Source organism: Marmota monax, unplaced genomic scaffold (genome assembly GCF_021218885.2).
Source record: "Marmota monax isolate L192 unplaced genomic scaffold, Marmota_monax_Labrador192_F-V1.1 WCK01_AAM20220418_F8-fsc00002, whole genome shotgun sequence".
Taxonomy (NCBI): Eukaryota; Metazoa; Chordata; class Mammalia; order Rodentia; family Sciuridae; genus Marmota; species Marmota monax.
In genome coordinates this window covers 17,238,957-17,255,478 of record NW_026693571.1, presented here as the reverse complement: position 1 = coordinate 17,255,478, position 16,522 = coordinate 17,238,957, and the positions used below count along the sequence as shown (strand labels likewise).

The window sequence follows — 16,522 nt, the reverse complement described above, 5'->3', positions numbered from 1 at the left end:
TAGCTGCATAAACTTCAACAAAGTTACTTAAGTTTCTGAATTGATTTTCACATTTTAAAATGGAGATGCTGCTAAAGTAATATTAGGAATTATTTCTTGCAATTATTGTGATAAACTGAAATGGTAACTGTGAAGGTTTTAGCATAGTACTTGGCACATAGTGAATATTGGATTGGTATTAGTGAACTAGAGACATTTCTTATTATTACATTAGTAGAACTCTTTTTCCTTTTTTTTTTAAAATAAAGCATGATCTATGATATTGAAAATAGGCTTATATTTGTATTATTTCTAAATGTTAAACAAGTCCTTAATAACCTCCAAATTATTCAACTTCCCCAGAACACCAACACAACATCTTGACTTTGGTAGAATTTCTGACTTCAGGTTCGGGAATCTAATATTGATGGAGGGATGGATGTTTTTTCATTATTTATCAAAACAGTTTTTCCTTTAAAAAGTATCCTGGAGCAGGGAACAGGCATATTCAAGCCTACAAGACACATCCTCTGGAACAAAGGACAAAATATACTCATTTAATGGAATGCAAAATGTTTTGTTGGTGTTCTGGGGAAGTTTTAAGGAAAAATTCAGTGGATAATCCATACCAAATTTTCAGTTCAAAGCAACTACCATAGGATCAATTATTCACAATTATGGAGATCTTTAATATTAGCACTGCTATGATTTGGAACCAGAGTGTCCCCCCAAGGTCCATGTGTTATAAGATTGGTCCTCAGCTTGGTACTATTGGGAGGAAATGATAACTTTAAATGTAGGGCCTACTGGGAGACCTTGGGATCCGTGGAGTGGACCTTGAAGAGGTGTATGAGACTCCAGGCTCTTATCTGGCTCTAGCTTCCTGGCCACGAGGGAGTGATTTTGTTCCACTGTGATGTGCTGCCTTGCCACAGGCCCCCAAAGCAATGGTGCCAATTGATCATGGGCTGGAACCTCCAAAACTGTTCCCCAAAATGTGCCCTTTTGCTTTGTAAGTCGATTTATCTCAGGTATTTGTTATGGTGACAAGCACACATAAACAGTTTCATAATCTTGAGACAATGGTAGTCACCCATGGGGAATTGGTTCCAGGATCCTGCATAGGTTCCAATAGCTATGGAGCTCAGGTCTTTTACAAAATTATGTAGTGTTTGCATTCAACCTCCGCATGTCCTCCCCCATAATTTAAATCAACTCCAGATTACCTATGATATCTAATACAATGTAAATGTTTTTATACCATATAGTTATTATATCATATATTTAGTAAATAATGACATGAGAAAAGAATCTGTACATATTCAGTATAGACACAGTTTTCTTTCTCCAATTAATTTTTATTAGAGATCGGTCAAATCAATGGATACTGGAACCTGGTGAAATAGAAAACTGACTTTACAGTTACTCAAAATAAAACTTTTAAAACAAACAGTTTTCATTTTAGAGCCCAGTAAGATATGATTTTTTGTTGTTATTGTAGTTTTGAATTTGTTTTTGTTTGTTTGTTTTCCCCCAGTTCTGAGGACTAAACCCAGGACTTTACATGCTAGGCATATGCTCTGCCACTGAGTTACATCCCTGGCCCAGAGCCTCATAAAATCTTAATGAGAATAAATTGATCTCAATTGAGAAAAATCAGACAAGGATAGTGTGTTCATTGTTAAAGTATCAAAATTTCAACTATATCCTATGTTGGTCCTTACAAACTTAAATGTGGCATGTAGACAAGAAATAGAACAGATTTGTCAGCCATATGTAATAGAATATTTCAGCTCAGCAAGGAGAATTTAGAAGTCTTTCTCTGCTGGCTGATCATAGCTTGTGTGTCAGCCAACATCCACTTATTCTCAGCTGACAACACTGCCAGTTAATTAGCTCTTGTTTATGTTCAAACTATTGGTAGACTTAAATTATATTCATATTGTCATGCAGAACAATCACATAGAAAGTCTTGACTTTGATCTAAATACATATATTCCTTTGTTGCAGTAACATTTGAACTGTATATTGGATTAAAAAGCTCACAATAAGTCAGGCATTAAAAGTAGATCATCTAATTTGAAAAAAGAATTTGATTAATGACAATTTTGACCAGCAAACAAAAAATATCCTATCTCAATAGAAGTTTAAGTTGGTTTATAAAAATGCCAACATTTGAGGTTATCTTTGAGAATGATGCTACAAAATTCTATGCATATCTCCCTAAATTCTTCAATCTCCTGTCACTTTGACCTTTTTAAAGACTAACTGCTTTAGTTATTAATATCAAGCATATTCATTATATACAGTGCTTGAACTGGGATGAATTTAATTCTTTCATGACCATAAAAAGCTTTCCTTCTTCCTGATTCTGGTAAACATTTTCTAATAATGGTCATGAAAGTTAGAAATTTTTTTTTAATAAGTCATATCACTTGTGGTAATTTAAACTGTAGAAGAGAATGCTTCCTTGTAAGATGTTCTGTTATGACAGGTTTTTGCTGGGGTGCTTACTGGAGCAGTCTATGGACATTGGGCTATTTTCCATGTGAAGACAAACACTCCCTCACTGTGAAGTCTCTAAATGTTTCACTCCTTTAGAGACTCCTAAGTTACAATTAGACATGCACAAGGCAGCCCTAAGTAAAAGCACACGGAGTGGAGATCTTTCCTCTTTTTTCTAGTCCCCTTCCTTCTCACAGAAACATAAAGAGAAATCCACCAGAAATATAGATATGCTTCCCTGGTGTCCTTGATTGGAAATAGTTCAAATATCAGGGAGCTAAAATCAAGATGATTATACAATCCCTAAAGTGCAAAGTTTTCAAATACACTGCAACAAAGAAAAAATTTCAAGGCAGTTTTATACATGGCATTCCATCTCTACCATATTGCCCTCAGATCATTAAGATAATTTAGCATTGACATCAGCTTAAGAAATCATAGAAGTGAAAAAGCTGACAACTGCAGCTTGTTAGTTCCAAAGCTTTTCACAGAACCTCATCCAACTTGACATTTTGATCTGATGTGTCCAGGAAATGGTCAAGGTCGATCAGTCAGCTTTCAACAGAAGGGTTTGCTCCTGATGGGGAGGCAGCTAAAGTCATATGGGATTTTTAAGAAAGTGATACCCTGAAAAATAATATCCCAATTATGTATTTATGTGACAGCTTTCTACAAAGCAGAGTTTTAGCAATGATCACAGAATAAATCTTTACATTTATAAAAGAAATAAAAAATACAGAAATATTATCAACCAAGTAGATTAATGAAAAATATCTTGATCCTGTTATATTCTTAATTAATGCAAGACAACATGTCATAAATGCCCTTATATCCTTGTCACATGTGTGCATTCAAACAGAAAGACCAAAGAAATGGCGAACTGCTCTCTCCCAGGCAGTGTCTGACACATGAATTCTCTGTCCCTTTCTCGGGTTATTATAGATGCCTTTCTGAAATTCTAATGAGTTTTTCTATTAAAGAAATCAATCCAAAATTATTCATAATTATAGGAGGACAATATCATTACCATTTTTATGTGATTTTTTAGTGTGTTGAGTTGCAGCAATTATTTATTAAAAGTAATACCTCAAAATATGAATAAAATACCTATCTGTACAAGGTAGCATGGTATGATTTCTACCTAATATTTAATAAGACACTTGCAAATATTCCCTGCATAAACATAGTAGAAAACAATAAATACAAACACTAAGTAATATAAGGACATTAAGAAAGTAGGAAAGTTTCCATGGATAAAAACTGTCACCCTCTGGAAACTTTAAATTTCAGGGAAGGACATATCCTCAGGGAGCCACCTACCCGGGCTGCCAGGTTCACTGCACACAAAAGTCCCTCCTAAATTTTGCTCTCCTACAAATGTCTCATAAATTGAAGGAATATGCTTTTCTACATTTCAAAGGACAGGAGAGGTCCAGAATTCTTGTTTCTATCAAACTATTGCGTGACAGGCTACTGATACAGACTGGAGAGCAAGACCGGAGGTCAGGAGTGATTCTGCAGAACTTTCTCCCTTTCCACCTCTGGAGCACAGAAGCTGAAGATTAAGCCTGTGAACAAGAACAACAACAGAAACTCAGATTCCAACACAGTGAAGTAGAAATAGTGATGGCAGTGAAGACCATGCCTTGGTAAGAAATATTCAATATTTCACAATATGGTTACTGAATGTCTCACAAGCACATCAAATCTAACTTTCTGAAAGGGAAACCACTCTATTGTCTCCCATCTTTGTTTCCTTCGTGTTATAATCCCAATCTTTGCTATTACCTCCATGATCCATCCAGGCACCCAGGCTGGAAGTGTGTGCATCATCCACAATTCTATTCTTCCTCTTTCTCCACCACCCATATCCAATCCATCACCACATCTTGATATGTTTATCTTTCAGGCAGCTCTCTATTTTGTTCTGCCTCTTCATCTCCAGCTCTCCTACAACTGCAGCCCTGGTTCAAGTCCTTGTCGTTTTCCAATGGAATATTTCAATAACCTTTGACTTCTCTACTTCCACTCTAGCTCCTCTTGAATTAGTAGACTTCCACACGAAGTAGTGGTGAATCTCAAGCACAAATGTCATTATACTCCTCTGCTGAATAAAGTCTATGCCCTATCACTAAGGGGATGTATTTACTGTGCCCTATCACGAGGGGATGCAGTCACTGTGTCCTGACACTAAGGGGATGCAGCCACTGTGCCCTGTCACTATAAAACCTTGATGAGGATGGCAAGAGGAGGTCTTGGTGAGTTTGGGTTAAACTGAGCCATACCTCTGTAGATGAGCTTCCAAGTGAAGCCACAGTTTATAGCACAGTTTGCCTAGGTAGATGTTTGGATTCGTGTGAATAAGATAAGACTCATGATTATTGTTGTAAACCTTTTATCAAATATTTACAATCTATATAGAAACAAATTGGAATCTCAACAGCATGTATTCCACATTGACAATTTTTTTTTCAAGGAGTGGATCTTGCTTCATTAATAACTTTTTTCATTAGCTGATACTGTCAGTTTCTATGTCTGTGCTAATATCAATATTTTATTTCTTTCACATTTTAATCCTTTTAGGAGTGAGTGTTCCGGCTTCAATAATGATGTACAGGACTCACTGTGGATTCTACACAACCATAAATATTGAAATTTTTGTATTTTTATAATTAATAAATGATTATTTTATGCTAACTATCATGATAGATTTAACACTAATGATAATACTTCATGTATAAAGAATCACAATGACATAGGAGAAAAGATCATTTTGTCCTTGTTTTATAGATGTGGAACCCAGTGCAAAACATTATCAAGACACTCATTCAAGGCTATAGAGTAGGAATGGAAAATAAATCTTTACTCATGATGTTTTTCTTTTAGTGTCTGTTATTTCATTTTGAAAATGAAAGGAAAATAATTGAAAAACATGTTAAGACCCTCTTGGAGTTCACAAAGATGCTCTTACATTATCAGGTTGCCATTTAGAAAATTACAGAAGCACTGTGAATTGGATCTGGGAGAAAAATAGAAGTGGCTAACAGTCCCCACGGTCGAAGATCCATGTGATGCCACCTTCATAGGAGCTGCTAGACTTCACAGTGGCTCAGCTCTTCACTCTTCTGAAAGTTCCTTCTGGCTCAGTCTAGTAGGGGTCTTGGAACAGCAGGGAGATGAGACCTGTTGGTGAGGGAGCGGGCGGGTGGCAGAGGGTGCTCTCAGCAGAGAACTGCTCATGGAGCACTCAGATTGTGTTCCATTCAGTTGTGAAATTATTTATTTATATCTGGCATGCTATTAAAAATTGTCTTGATTACTTTTGATAGCTCTGTAATGTCAAGGCAGAGCAGAATTTATTTTAGAAATTTCATGTTCTTAGACATTGATACCGTTTCTAATTATTTCCTATCAGTCTTTGTGTATTAATCTTTACTCACATTTGAGATAATTTCTTTATAAAAATTTTCTCCCAAATGAGTTGCTAGGTGACAATTGTGAACCTTTAAGTTTCTTAGTGAACACTACCACCTGCTTTTCAAAAGATTAGTCCAATTTTCACTTTAAAGTACAGAGTATATGAAATGATTTGCTTCAGAGTATATTTTTTAAAAATTGGGGAGAGAAAAGCTGAAATAAATGTATAAGTTAAAAAGTTTTTTGTTCTCAATTCACATTTTTTTTATTACTAGTTGTGCAGGAACTCTTCATAGTTTCATATTTCCATTTCTATTGCCTTGTCTATGAATTCATGATCTTTGCTCATTTTTTTCTGTTATTTTCCAACTTATATAAACTTCTTTGTATGTTTAAGACGTCAATTAGCTTTCTATTGGCCGTGTACATCATCCCAAATTAGTTTTCTTTTCTTTGGGGGGTGGGTGGTGGGGTGGGTGGGTAGGTACTAGGGATTGAACCCAAGGATGCTTAACCACTGGGTCACATCCTCAGCTCTTTTTATTTTTTGAGACAGGGATTCACTAAGTTACTTAGGGCCTTGCTAAGTTGCTGAAGCTGGCTTTGAACTTGTGAACCTCCTGCCTCAGCCACCAGAGTTGCTGGGATTACAGGTGTGACCACCATTACCGGTAGTATTATGGTTTTTTTAATGGTAATTTCTTGTATTTGGAAGTCTTAAATCATGATATATTAGAATTCCTCTCTTTTTCATTGAATTTCCTTTGTCTCTTTTTAAAAATTGTTCTAATTAGTTATGCATGACATTATAATGCATTTTGACACACCATACATAAATGAAGTATAGTTTCTCATTCTTCAGGTTGTACATGGTGTACATTCACATTGGTCGCGTAGTCATATATGTACATAGGGTAATAATGCCTGATTCATTCTACTATCCTTCCTTCCTCCATACACTCTCCCCTTCCTTTACTCCCCTCTATCTAATCTAAAGCAACTCTATTTTCCATAGCCCCCACACCCTTATTGTGAACTAGATCCACATATCAGAGAAAACATTTGGCCTTTGGTTTTTTGGGATTGGCTTATTTCGCTTAGCATAATATTCTCTAGCTCTATCCATTTACTGGCAAATGCCATCATTTCATTCTTCTTTAAGGCTGAGTCATATTCCATTGTGTATATGTACCACAATTTCTTTATCCATTCATCTGCTGAAGGACACCTAGGTTGGTTCCATAGTTTAGAAATTGTGAGTTGAGTTGCTATAAACATTGATGTGGCTGCATTATTATAGTATGCAGATTTTAAGTCCTTTAGGTATAAACCAAGGAGTGGGATAGCTGGGTCAAATGGTGGTTCCATTCCAAGTTTTCTGAGGAATTCTGCTTTCCATAGTAGTTGCACCAATTTGCAGTTCCACCAGCAATGTATGAGTGTACCTTTCACCCCACATCCTTGCCAACATTTATTATTGCTTGTATCCTTGATAATTGCCATTCTGAATTGAGTGAGACAAAATCTTAGAGTAGTTTTGATTTTCATCTAATTGCTAGAGATGCTAAACATTTTTTCAAATATTTGTTGATCGATTGTATTTCTTCTTCTGTGAAGGTATCTATTCAGTTTTTTTGCCCATTTATTGATTGGGTTATTTGTTTTCTTGGTATTACGTTTTTTGAGTTCTTTGTATATCCTGGACATTATGTTTTTAAAAATTATCAGCCAAGAAGACTCAATAAATCCTACTTAATTTTTTTGCTCTATTTCATTTTTTATGTTTAGTTCTTTATAACATTTTCCCCACAAGTAGGTATCATTAACTAATGTCGACACCCCACACTCAGTGAACATGTTTGTTTAGACCACTTATTGGCATCAAGGAGTGTACTTTGCCTGGTCCACATTTATATTTAGAAATTCTAGTCTTAGCAGAAGTTTTATGTAGAGCAAAAGATCTCTTTGAGCTGTCATCCTTGCCACTCCTTATCATAAGAGAATTCATCTCAGAAAAAGAAAACAGACACATTTTTCCTGCAGATGAACAATAATAGGTATAGAACTGCATATAGTAACTTTATCTCACATCTCTGATTCAAAGGGCCTTCAAAACTTATCACAGGCTATTTTGGCACAAGTTGTTATTTCAAGGGTGGTACCAAAAGTGGAACCACTTTTGTTCTCATAATTGAGACCAAAGTGAATTATACAGAATAAGTTTACATTAAAATAATAAGTTTACATTAAAATAATCGTTTTCTTATTCTTTTTTTTAAAATTAGTTGTTGATAGGCCTTTATTTTATTTATTTGTATGTGGTGCTAAGAATCGAACCCAGGGCCTCACACATGCTAGGCAAATGTGCTACCACGACCCCAGCCCCATCCCTTTCTTATTCTAAACAAAATTATGGTCCCTGAATATAGCAAGAAATCTGCAGCGAAAGGTAATGTTTTCTGAAAGCCCTATAAACCTTCCTATTGAAGGTTCCTATTGAAGGTAAAAATAGCAGAGATTTTAGGACAAGTTTGAATTGATGAGTCAGCAACAATCATACCCATATAGCTTTTAACTTTTTTCTCTAATTGTTTTCTTGTGCAAAATCTCATGCTCCCAGTAGATAATGATTTGCAGAAGGCAAGGACCATGGCTCCTAAAGATTTTGGAATTCCTGTTTGCCCTGCAAAATCACATGAAATAAAATCCTCTGCACAAAATAACTGATCAATATATGAAGCAAAAAGCATTAAATATATCTAAAATATTATTTTGAGATGGAAATTTTTAACATAGGTGAGTATTTCTAAATCATTTTTTGCTGTTGAATATATATTCAAAGGTTTCTTAACTTCCTTCCCTATATACTCTAGGACTGATGAATATATTCTTATTTATTCTCAATCTCTTGATTATGACTTCTAGCTGACAACCTAGAAGGTAATTACTTACTGGTTCTTCAATTCCTAGTTTGGTGATAGTAGTATGTATTAAAGAAAAATTAAGACAGTAGAATTGGCAGATGTCCAACCTGTTTATTCCCATTAATATCTGATCTTTACTGTTTAGAACATGGTTCTATCATTTCAAAATGCCACAGAGGAGCAACAAAAATTATATACCTTTGATTTTGCAAGTCAGAGGCCAGGGATATTTCTAATGTTTTTATTAGTATATTATAGTTACACATAATGGGTGCATTTTTACATAATCATAAGAGCATCAGATATGATTTGCTCTATTTCAGTCTGCAGTACTTCCTCTTTCCCTCCTCTCCTTAATGCCCTTCCTCTCCACTACTGGTCTTTCTTTTACTTATTCATTGTTTTTAAGTTAGTTTATTTTACAAACAAACATAAAGGTGAAATCCACAGTAAGATATTCGTATATGTACATAGCATGATTTGGTCAATTTCATGTCATAGTTCCTCCTTTTCCCCATCTCTCCTCCGTCTCTCTCAGTCCCCTTCCTCTATTCCACTGATCTTCCTCCTATTTTCATGAAATAATCTCCCACTATTTCCCCCTTATTTTGCTCCAGCTTTCGCCTATGAGAGAAAACATCTGACCCTTGACTTTCTGAGCCTGGCTTATTTCAGTTAGCATGATGTTCTCTAGGTTCATCCATTTACTCATTTACATAATTTCATCCTTCCTTAATTCTGAGTAAAATTCCAGTGTGTATATAAACCACATTTTCTTTATCCATTCATCTGTTGTCAGGCATCTGGGCTGGTTCCATAACTTGACTATTGTGAACTATACTGCTATAAATATTGATGTGGTTGTGTCTTTATGCATGCTGATTTTAATTCTTTTGGATAAGTATTGTTATGGTTTAGATATGAAGTATATCCCAAAAACTCATGTGTGAGACAATACAGGAAAGTTTGAAGGTGAAATGAGTGCATTATGTGAGTCTTAACCTAATCAGTGCATTAGTCCCCTGATAGGGATTAACTGGGTGGTGACTACAGGCAACTAAGATGTGGTGGAGGAGGTGGGTCATTGGGGCTGTGCCTTTGGGTTTTATATTTTGTCCATGGTGAGAGGATCAGTCTCTGCCTCTCTCCCTCTTTCCCTCTTTCTCCCTCCCTCTCTCTCTTTCTCTTCCTGCTTCCTAGTGTGATGTCCTAAGCAGCTTTCCTTTGCCACACATTTCCACCATGGTTTTCTGCTCAACCTTAGGCCCCAAGGAGTAAAGTAAGCCATCTTTGGACTGAGACCTCTGAAACCGTGAGCCCTAAATAAATTTATCCTCCTCTAAAATTGTTGTTGGCAGGTCCTTTGGTCACACCAGCAAAGAAGCTGACGGAAACAAATATCAAGGAGTGAGATAGACGAGTCCTATGGTGGCTCCATTCCTAGTCTTCAGTAATCTCCATACTGCTTTCCAAAGTGGTGATGCAAATTTGCAGTCTACCAACAATGTACACGTGTAGAGTGCACCTTTTCCCCCACAAATAAATGCATTTTGATTCATTGTACACACATGGAGCACAACTTTTCATTTCTCTGGTTGTACATGATGGAGCATTGCCCCATATGTGCAGTCATACTTAATTTGCATTTCTCTGATTGTTAGGTATGCTGAAAATTTTTTTTCATATATTTGTTGGTTATTTTTGTTCCCTTTTTTTGAGAAATGTCTGTTTAGTTCTTTTGACCAATTATTGCTTTGTGTGTGTGTGTGTGTGTGTGTGTGTGTGTAAGTTTTTTAGTTCTTTATATATTCTGGATATTAATCTCCTATTGAAGTAGTAGCTGGAAAAAATTTTTTTCCATTGTGTAGGCTCTCTCTTCATGCCCTTAATTGTTCCATTTGCTCTGAAGAAGCTTTTTAATTTGATAGCATCTCACTTATTGATTATTGGTTTTATTTATTTAGCAGTAGGAGTCTTGTTAAGGAAGTTAATGCCTGTGCCAATAGGTTGGGGTAATGAGCCTGTGTCTTCTTCTAGCAGTTGCAAAATTTCTGGTTTAATTCCTAGGTCTTTGATCTACTTTGGATTTATTTTTGTGAAGTGTGAAAGATAGGATTTAGTTTTATTCTTTTACATATCAATATCCAGTTTTCCCAGCACCATTCGTTAAACAGGCTATCTTTTCTCCAAAACATTTTTTTGCATCTTTGTCAAATATCAGATGACTATCTATGTTTGTCTCTGTTTCTTCTATTCTTTTCCAGTGATTTTCATATCTGTTTGGATGACAACACTGTGGTTTATTACTATAGGTTTCTAGTATAATTTGAGATAATTGAGATGCCTCCAGCATCACTCTTCTTGCTTAGTATTGCTTTGACTCTTCTTTTACTCTTTCAAATGAATTTTACATCATTTTTCTCTAGTTCTGTGAAGTTTGTCATTGCTATTTAGATGGGGATTGCATTGAATCTGTATAATACTTTTGGTGGTATGATCATTTTGATAATATTAGTTCTTCCTAAGAACATGGGATGTTTTTCTTCATTTCTTTCTTGAGTGTTCCATAGTTTTCATTGTAGAGGTCTTTCCACCTCCTTGTTTAGATTTATTCCCAAGTTTTTGTTTGTTTGTTTTTGTTTGAAGTTATTGTGAATGGGGGTAGTTTTCCTGATTTCTTTCTCATCATATTCATTATTGGAGTATAGGAAAGCTATTGATGCCCATATTTTGATCTTATATTATGCTACTTTGCTAAATTTATATCAGGTCTAGAAGCCTTCTGGTAGAGTTTTTAGATCTTCTAGATATAGAATCATCTAATCAGGAATCAGAGATAATCTGACTTCCTTTCCTATTTGTATCCCTTTAATATTTTTTTCTTGTCTGATTGCTCTGGCTAGAGTTTCAAGAACTATATTGAATAGGAATGGTGAGAGTGGATGTCCTTGTTTTGTCCCTGATTTTGGAGAAAATTCTGTTTTTAGGAATATTTTTTAAAGTACAAAAAAATAGAAATTAATTGGAGTTAGACAATAGTTTCTTTTATTAAATTTGTTTGGGCCAGCACTATGCCTTGGCTTCTATATACAGTTTCCTTCTTTTTCTTTTTCAGCTTACCAGAGTTTGACTTTCTTTAAGGTGAACAATTTGTTTCTACACTTTGAGCATTTTGATAATCAAGAAGGCATCCCTTCACTAGCCACAGGATTGTGGAGAAACCATAGCTGGTCTGCAAGGACATTTCCTATATATTAGTGAGAGCTGACCCACATGTTTCAACACCTCACTTCTCAAACTTGGCACCTGAAAATGTTCATGTTTATAAAAGAATGGATAAACTCTCAAATTCCTTTCATTCAAATCTGCATCTAATTACTGGCTATAAAGGGATGAAATTCTAATAGTGATGTGTGCATTTGGATGGCAATCTCTATCTCTATATTCTGCTACACTCAGAGCAGAATGGAAGGCACCTATTCTTCAACAAGCAATTGCTAAGTGTCTGTAATGACACCATATTAGTAGGTGAGTAGTCGACAGAGGCAGTGAACATATCGATGATATTCTTCATGCCAGACACTTTACCCAGAGTGACTATCACTGTACTCAGGCCATATCTGGGCATGTATGTATTAGTTCTTTTGATTTTTTAAAATTGTTTATTCCAAATGATATATTCTTCTCTAGGTTCTATAAAGCATCAAATGTTAATCATAATAGCATGTAATTATTGCTTCTTATAACAATTAAATTAACATCAGAAGAAAATCTCCTGACCTGCTTCTAGGAAAGTTTAAGACAAGCCCATATTGAGCAATTCCAGAGCAGCCCTGAAATTGACATGAGCTATTTTACTAAAACAAGAAAAGTATCTGCATTGCACTGGATCAAGTCATTCAGTTGGTTATAAAGCAAAAATATGCCCAATATGTCTGCATGATCAGTTGTGCATAAGAAACCCCAACTTACACTGTATTTTTCATCACCTTGTTTGATATGTTTTGTGTGCAAATTCATAATTCCTGGATTGAGAGAGAAAGTGCATGCTGGTATGGTCCCTACAGAGGGAAGGCAATTGGACTTCTACCCAGCTTCTGTGCATTCTTGACCCTGAGCCAGCCTATGACTGTGATGCATATCTTTAATGCAGCTCCTATACTGTATCCTTTTCTTGCAATAAACTACAGATTTTCAAGCATTGTCATTTGGGTCCTGTGAGTGATCAGTAAGCTATAGAATCTTGTCTAACTACCACTGTTAGTATATGTTTACTGGCCCAGGTAGGCACAGACTGCATTTATAAGGAAATATTATCAACAGGCAGGAAGAATGAATTGTGTCATTCCATAGATAGGCAGGTAAATTGGAACAATCTTCTACAACCATCAAGACATTAATTTTTCTGGCAACTTTTCTTAGATATTGTTTTGAAACAAATAGACAATGATGATTTCACTGACACAAACCATTAAATTTTCAGGTTTTAAAGTCTTTGGAAATAATCTAAGGTGCAGCAGGCTAAAATAACAGATATTAATGAGTAGCAGAGTGAGTGGAATTAGGAAACTTACATATTTATTGCCCAGGTGTAAGGAGGATTCATCAAGCTGTCAGTTCTTGCTTTTTCCTTGTGCAGAGTGTTCACCTAAGAACAGAAGATAGGTTTTGATCTATGTGCTCTGAGAGTGGCTAAAGATGAAAATAGGGCTTCTTGGCTTGTTTTCTTTTGTTTTTTGTTTTTGTTAAAGAAAGTTCAATTCTCCTGCAAGGTTATCATTACAGCCACAATTTGCCTCTTGCTATTGCCTGGAAATTATTCACCAAGATTTATGAGCTTTCTGTGACCATCATCCATTTTCACCCTAAAGGAGCAGTGTTAACTAACTCGCTGGAAAGGGAGATGTCAATTGGGAGACCATAACAACAGAGACACCCTGGGGAATTTATCATTGATTTTGGCTTGTTATATGAGCTGGCTTTGCCTGAGCAAACCCATGTCATCCATCCAAAGTGCCATTTTATCAGGAAGAAATTCTAGGGTCCTTCTGTCTAAATAATTCACTGAGAGTTTTGGGAAAATGAATTTATAGACCAACACAAACACATTGGTGACATATAGGGCAGCTCAGGCAACCTTACTCAAAATTGCAGTGATATTCTACCATCTACCAGTGATAAATATATTAACCTAGAATGATGGGAAGCCAAGAGACCCCAAGCATGTTTTTTACATACCACTGAATTTATGACTAATGTATTTCACATCACCAGAATCCTTCAGGCAGAATCAAGCATCAATGTCAGCCACACTCTATAAAACAATATAGGTGAACATCCCCAACTTTTTGGATGAATATATTCATTTTGCTCCAGCTTTTATCTGACAGTGGTCAGGAAAATGTCTTTTGGGGATTCTGTGGATGTTACTGGTTACATGCATGGTCATGGCAGTAATAAATAGTGCCAGAGACTTACAAGGAGAACAAATTTGGGGCTGTGCTCTGAAAGAGGCTGGCACAATGTGATTTTCCTCACAGCCTCCCTTCACAACCTTTTGCTAACTATTATTATTTTGCAAAAGGTACTGCACCTCCCTGGAAACCATGGCTAGGAAGTACAGGCATGAGAAGTACAGGTATTTTGTTAAATGAACTTTTATTTACCCTCTACTATCTGCTAGAAACCATGTGAATCAATTCATGTGAAAATTATTACAGTTCTTAATAGCTCCCTTCAAGTTCTAATCCAGGAGTAGACAATGTGAAAAAGCTTCAATAACACTGTGATTTCATTAACAGTTATAATAACGATGCAAATAATGATGTAATGGTACAAGCAGGTGAAACACACACAAACCTGGAGAACAAATAGCCGAAAGGAAAAACACCAAATACCAACAGTGGTTGTATCAAGAATCACTTAAAATTATTTTTGTATTCTTTTATTTTTCTATTTCCAATCATGCATAATGTAGTTAAAAATTAAGTTGTAGTTTAAAGCACCAAGAAACATTGTATGTCAGTAAAACATATAATTTTGCAAAATTAGGAAGAAAAGACCATTGAAAACTAGGACAGTCGAAGAAGTCTTAGTGGAATTGCAGAGCATAAACTAGTGAAGAATTGAGAAGAAAGATGAATCTTCATATGGCTTTATACATCTATAAATGCTGTACTTATTTTCAACTTTTTGTTCATTTCTTGTTAATAGACACAGTTTTAAAAATAAATAAGCAAAAAAGTTAAAAAGTGATTTTGTTTAATGAGTAATTACTATAATATACTAATTGGTATTGATGTGTTGGTACCCATGATGGCCAGGAGAGGAGGGGAGAATCACAAAGGGGAGCAAGGGACCTTTTCCTCATTCTTGCAAAAGGGCTAGGACTCAGTGAGAAAACAAGGTGCCTGAAGTTTAGAGAACATGCATTACTAAGTGGTTCAAAAACTGAGCTAGAGAGGATGGGCACATCAAGCGGGGGTAGGGGGGGTTATAGATGTGCTAAGGGCTTTAATTTAATCTTGGGTAATAAGAATTTCTCAGAGCTTTCTAAGCAGAGGAATATTATAATGCTTTCCAATCTGCATTTCACATTGTTCAAAATCAAGTAATGTTTTGAAACTAAATTTGCAACAGTGGTCCACTTTATGTTTTGAATATAGCCCTTGTGGCTCTGCCACTGTAACTTATTTTTTAAAAGAGACATGTTTTTTTCTCTTTCCCTCTCCCTGCTCCTCCCTAATCTCTCCCCTCTTCCTAATCTCAGGGGAAACCAGATTAACTTTCTTCCTCATCCTAGGCAGAGTTATCTGACCTTGAACCACACTCACTAAAACAGTGACAAAGGGCAGGTAGTCAGAGTAGACAATGATAGATGTTGGAGTCTCTAAAATGGGGCTAATTCAAAGAAAAAAAAATAAAATGCTAACATCTCCAGAGCACTTCCCCCTCTTTTCAACCAATTACCAAGGTTACCTACTCCTCCAGGGAATTGCTCCTCCCAAGACAAGGAGTTGCTAATGAGTAACCCCTGGGCTGCTCTTTTCTTGCTTGTAGGCAAGAGGAGATGGGGGCATGAGAAAAAGAAAACCTAAAATCTATAAAGGGGCAAGACCCACTGCTTCCCACCGACACCAGCTCTGGGTGGTCCCTTTCTCCTCTCTGGAGAAGTCTGTCTCTTTTCCATCCCTTAAATAAAACTTGCTTTCTACCCTTGCTTTGGTGTGTTTCTTGGGTATTTAATCTTCAACACCAGGGGAACAAGGACGAGATCCTGATTTTCAAGACTGATATCAGCACCACAGGAACAAAGTAATTCAGACTTGGGGATGGCCCCAGAAGATCTAAAAAATCACTGTCTCCCAAAGTGAATTATAACTCAGGATAGAGAGCACTTGGAATGTAGCCTTTGAATCATCTCTTAAAAATCTCCCTGTTCCTCCTAATCGGGAGAATCACAGCTTCTGGGACAGGGGTCCCTTGTGCTTTTCCTTTACTAGCAGAACAATAAAACCTTTTTCCTTTTTCCTCAAACCATGTCCTCTTTATTGGCACAGGGGACAAGGACCTAGCTTTCAGTAACAAATTTGGTGATTGCAGTTTCTTTCTTCTGTGTAGTTATATATTTTGTTGTTTTTTTTTTAAGAGAGAGAGAGAGAGAGAGAGAGAGAGAGAGAGAGAGAATTTTTTTTAAT

The 16,522-nt window shown here is 36.0% G+C and overlaps 1 protein-coding gene across 1 annotated transcript in view; it reads right to left on the bottom strand.

Annotated features, from left to right (window-relative positions):
* Positions 1-1,316: 1,316 nt before the first annotated feature.
* Emcn (endomucin) overlaps positions 1,317-16,522 on the bottom strand; it is a 106,497-nt gene continuing 91,291 nt past the window's right edge. Inside the window, exons 11-12 of the mRNA XM_046458944.2 lie at positions 13,400-13,473; positions 1,317-4,052 (exon numbers count right to left, since the gene is read on the bottom strand). Of these exons, the coding sequence (XP_046314900.1) occupies positions 13,439-13,473 (35 nt within the window). The 3' untranslated portion in view covers positions 1,317-4,052; positions 13,400-13,438. The remainder of the gene's footprint in view (positions 4,053-13,399; positions 13,474-16,522) is intronic.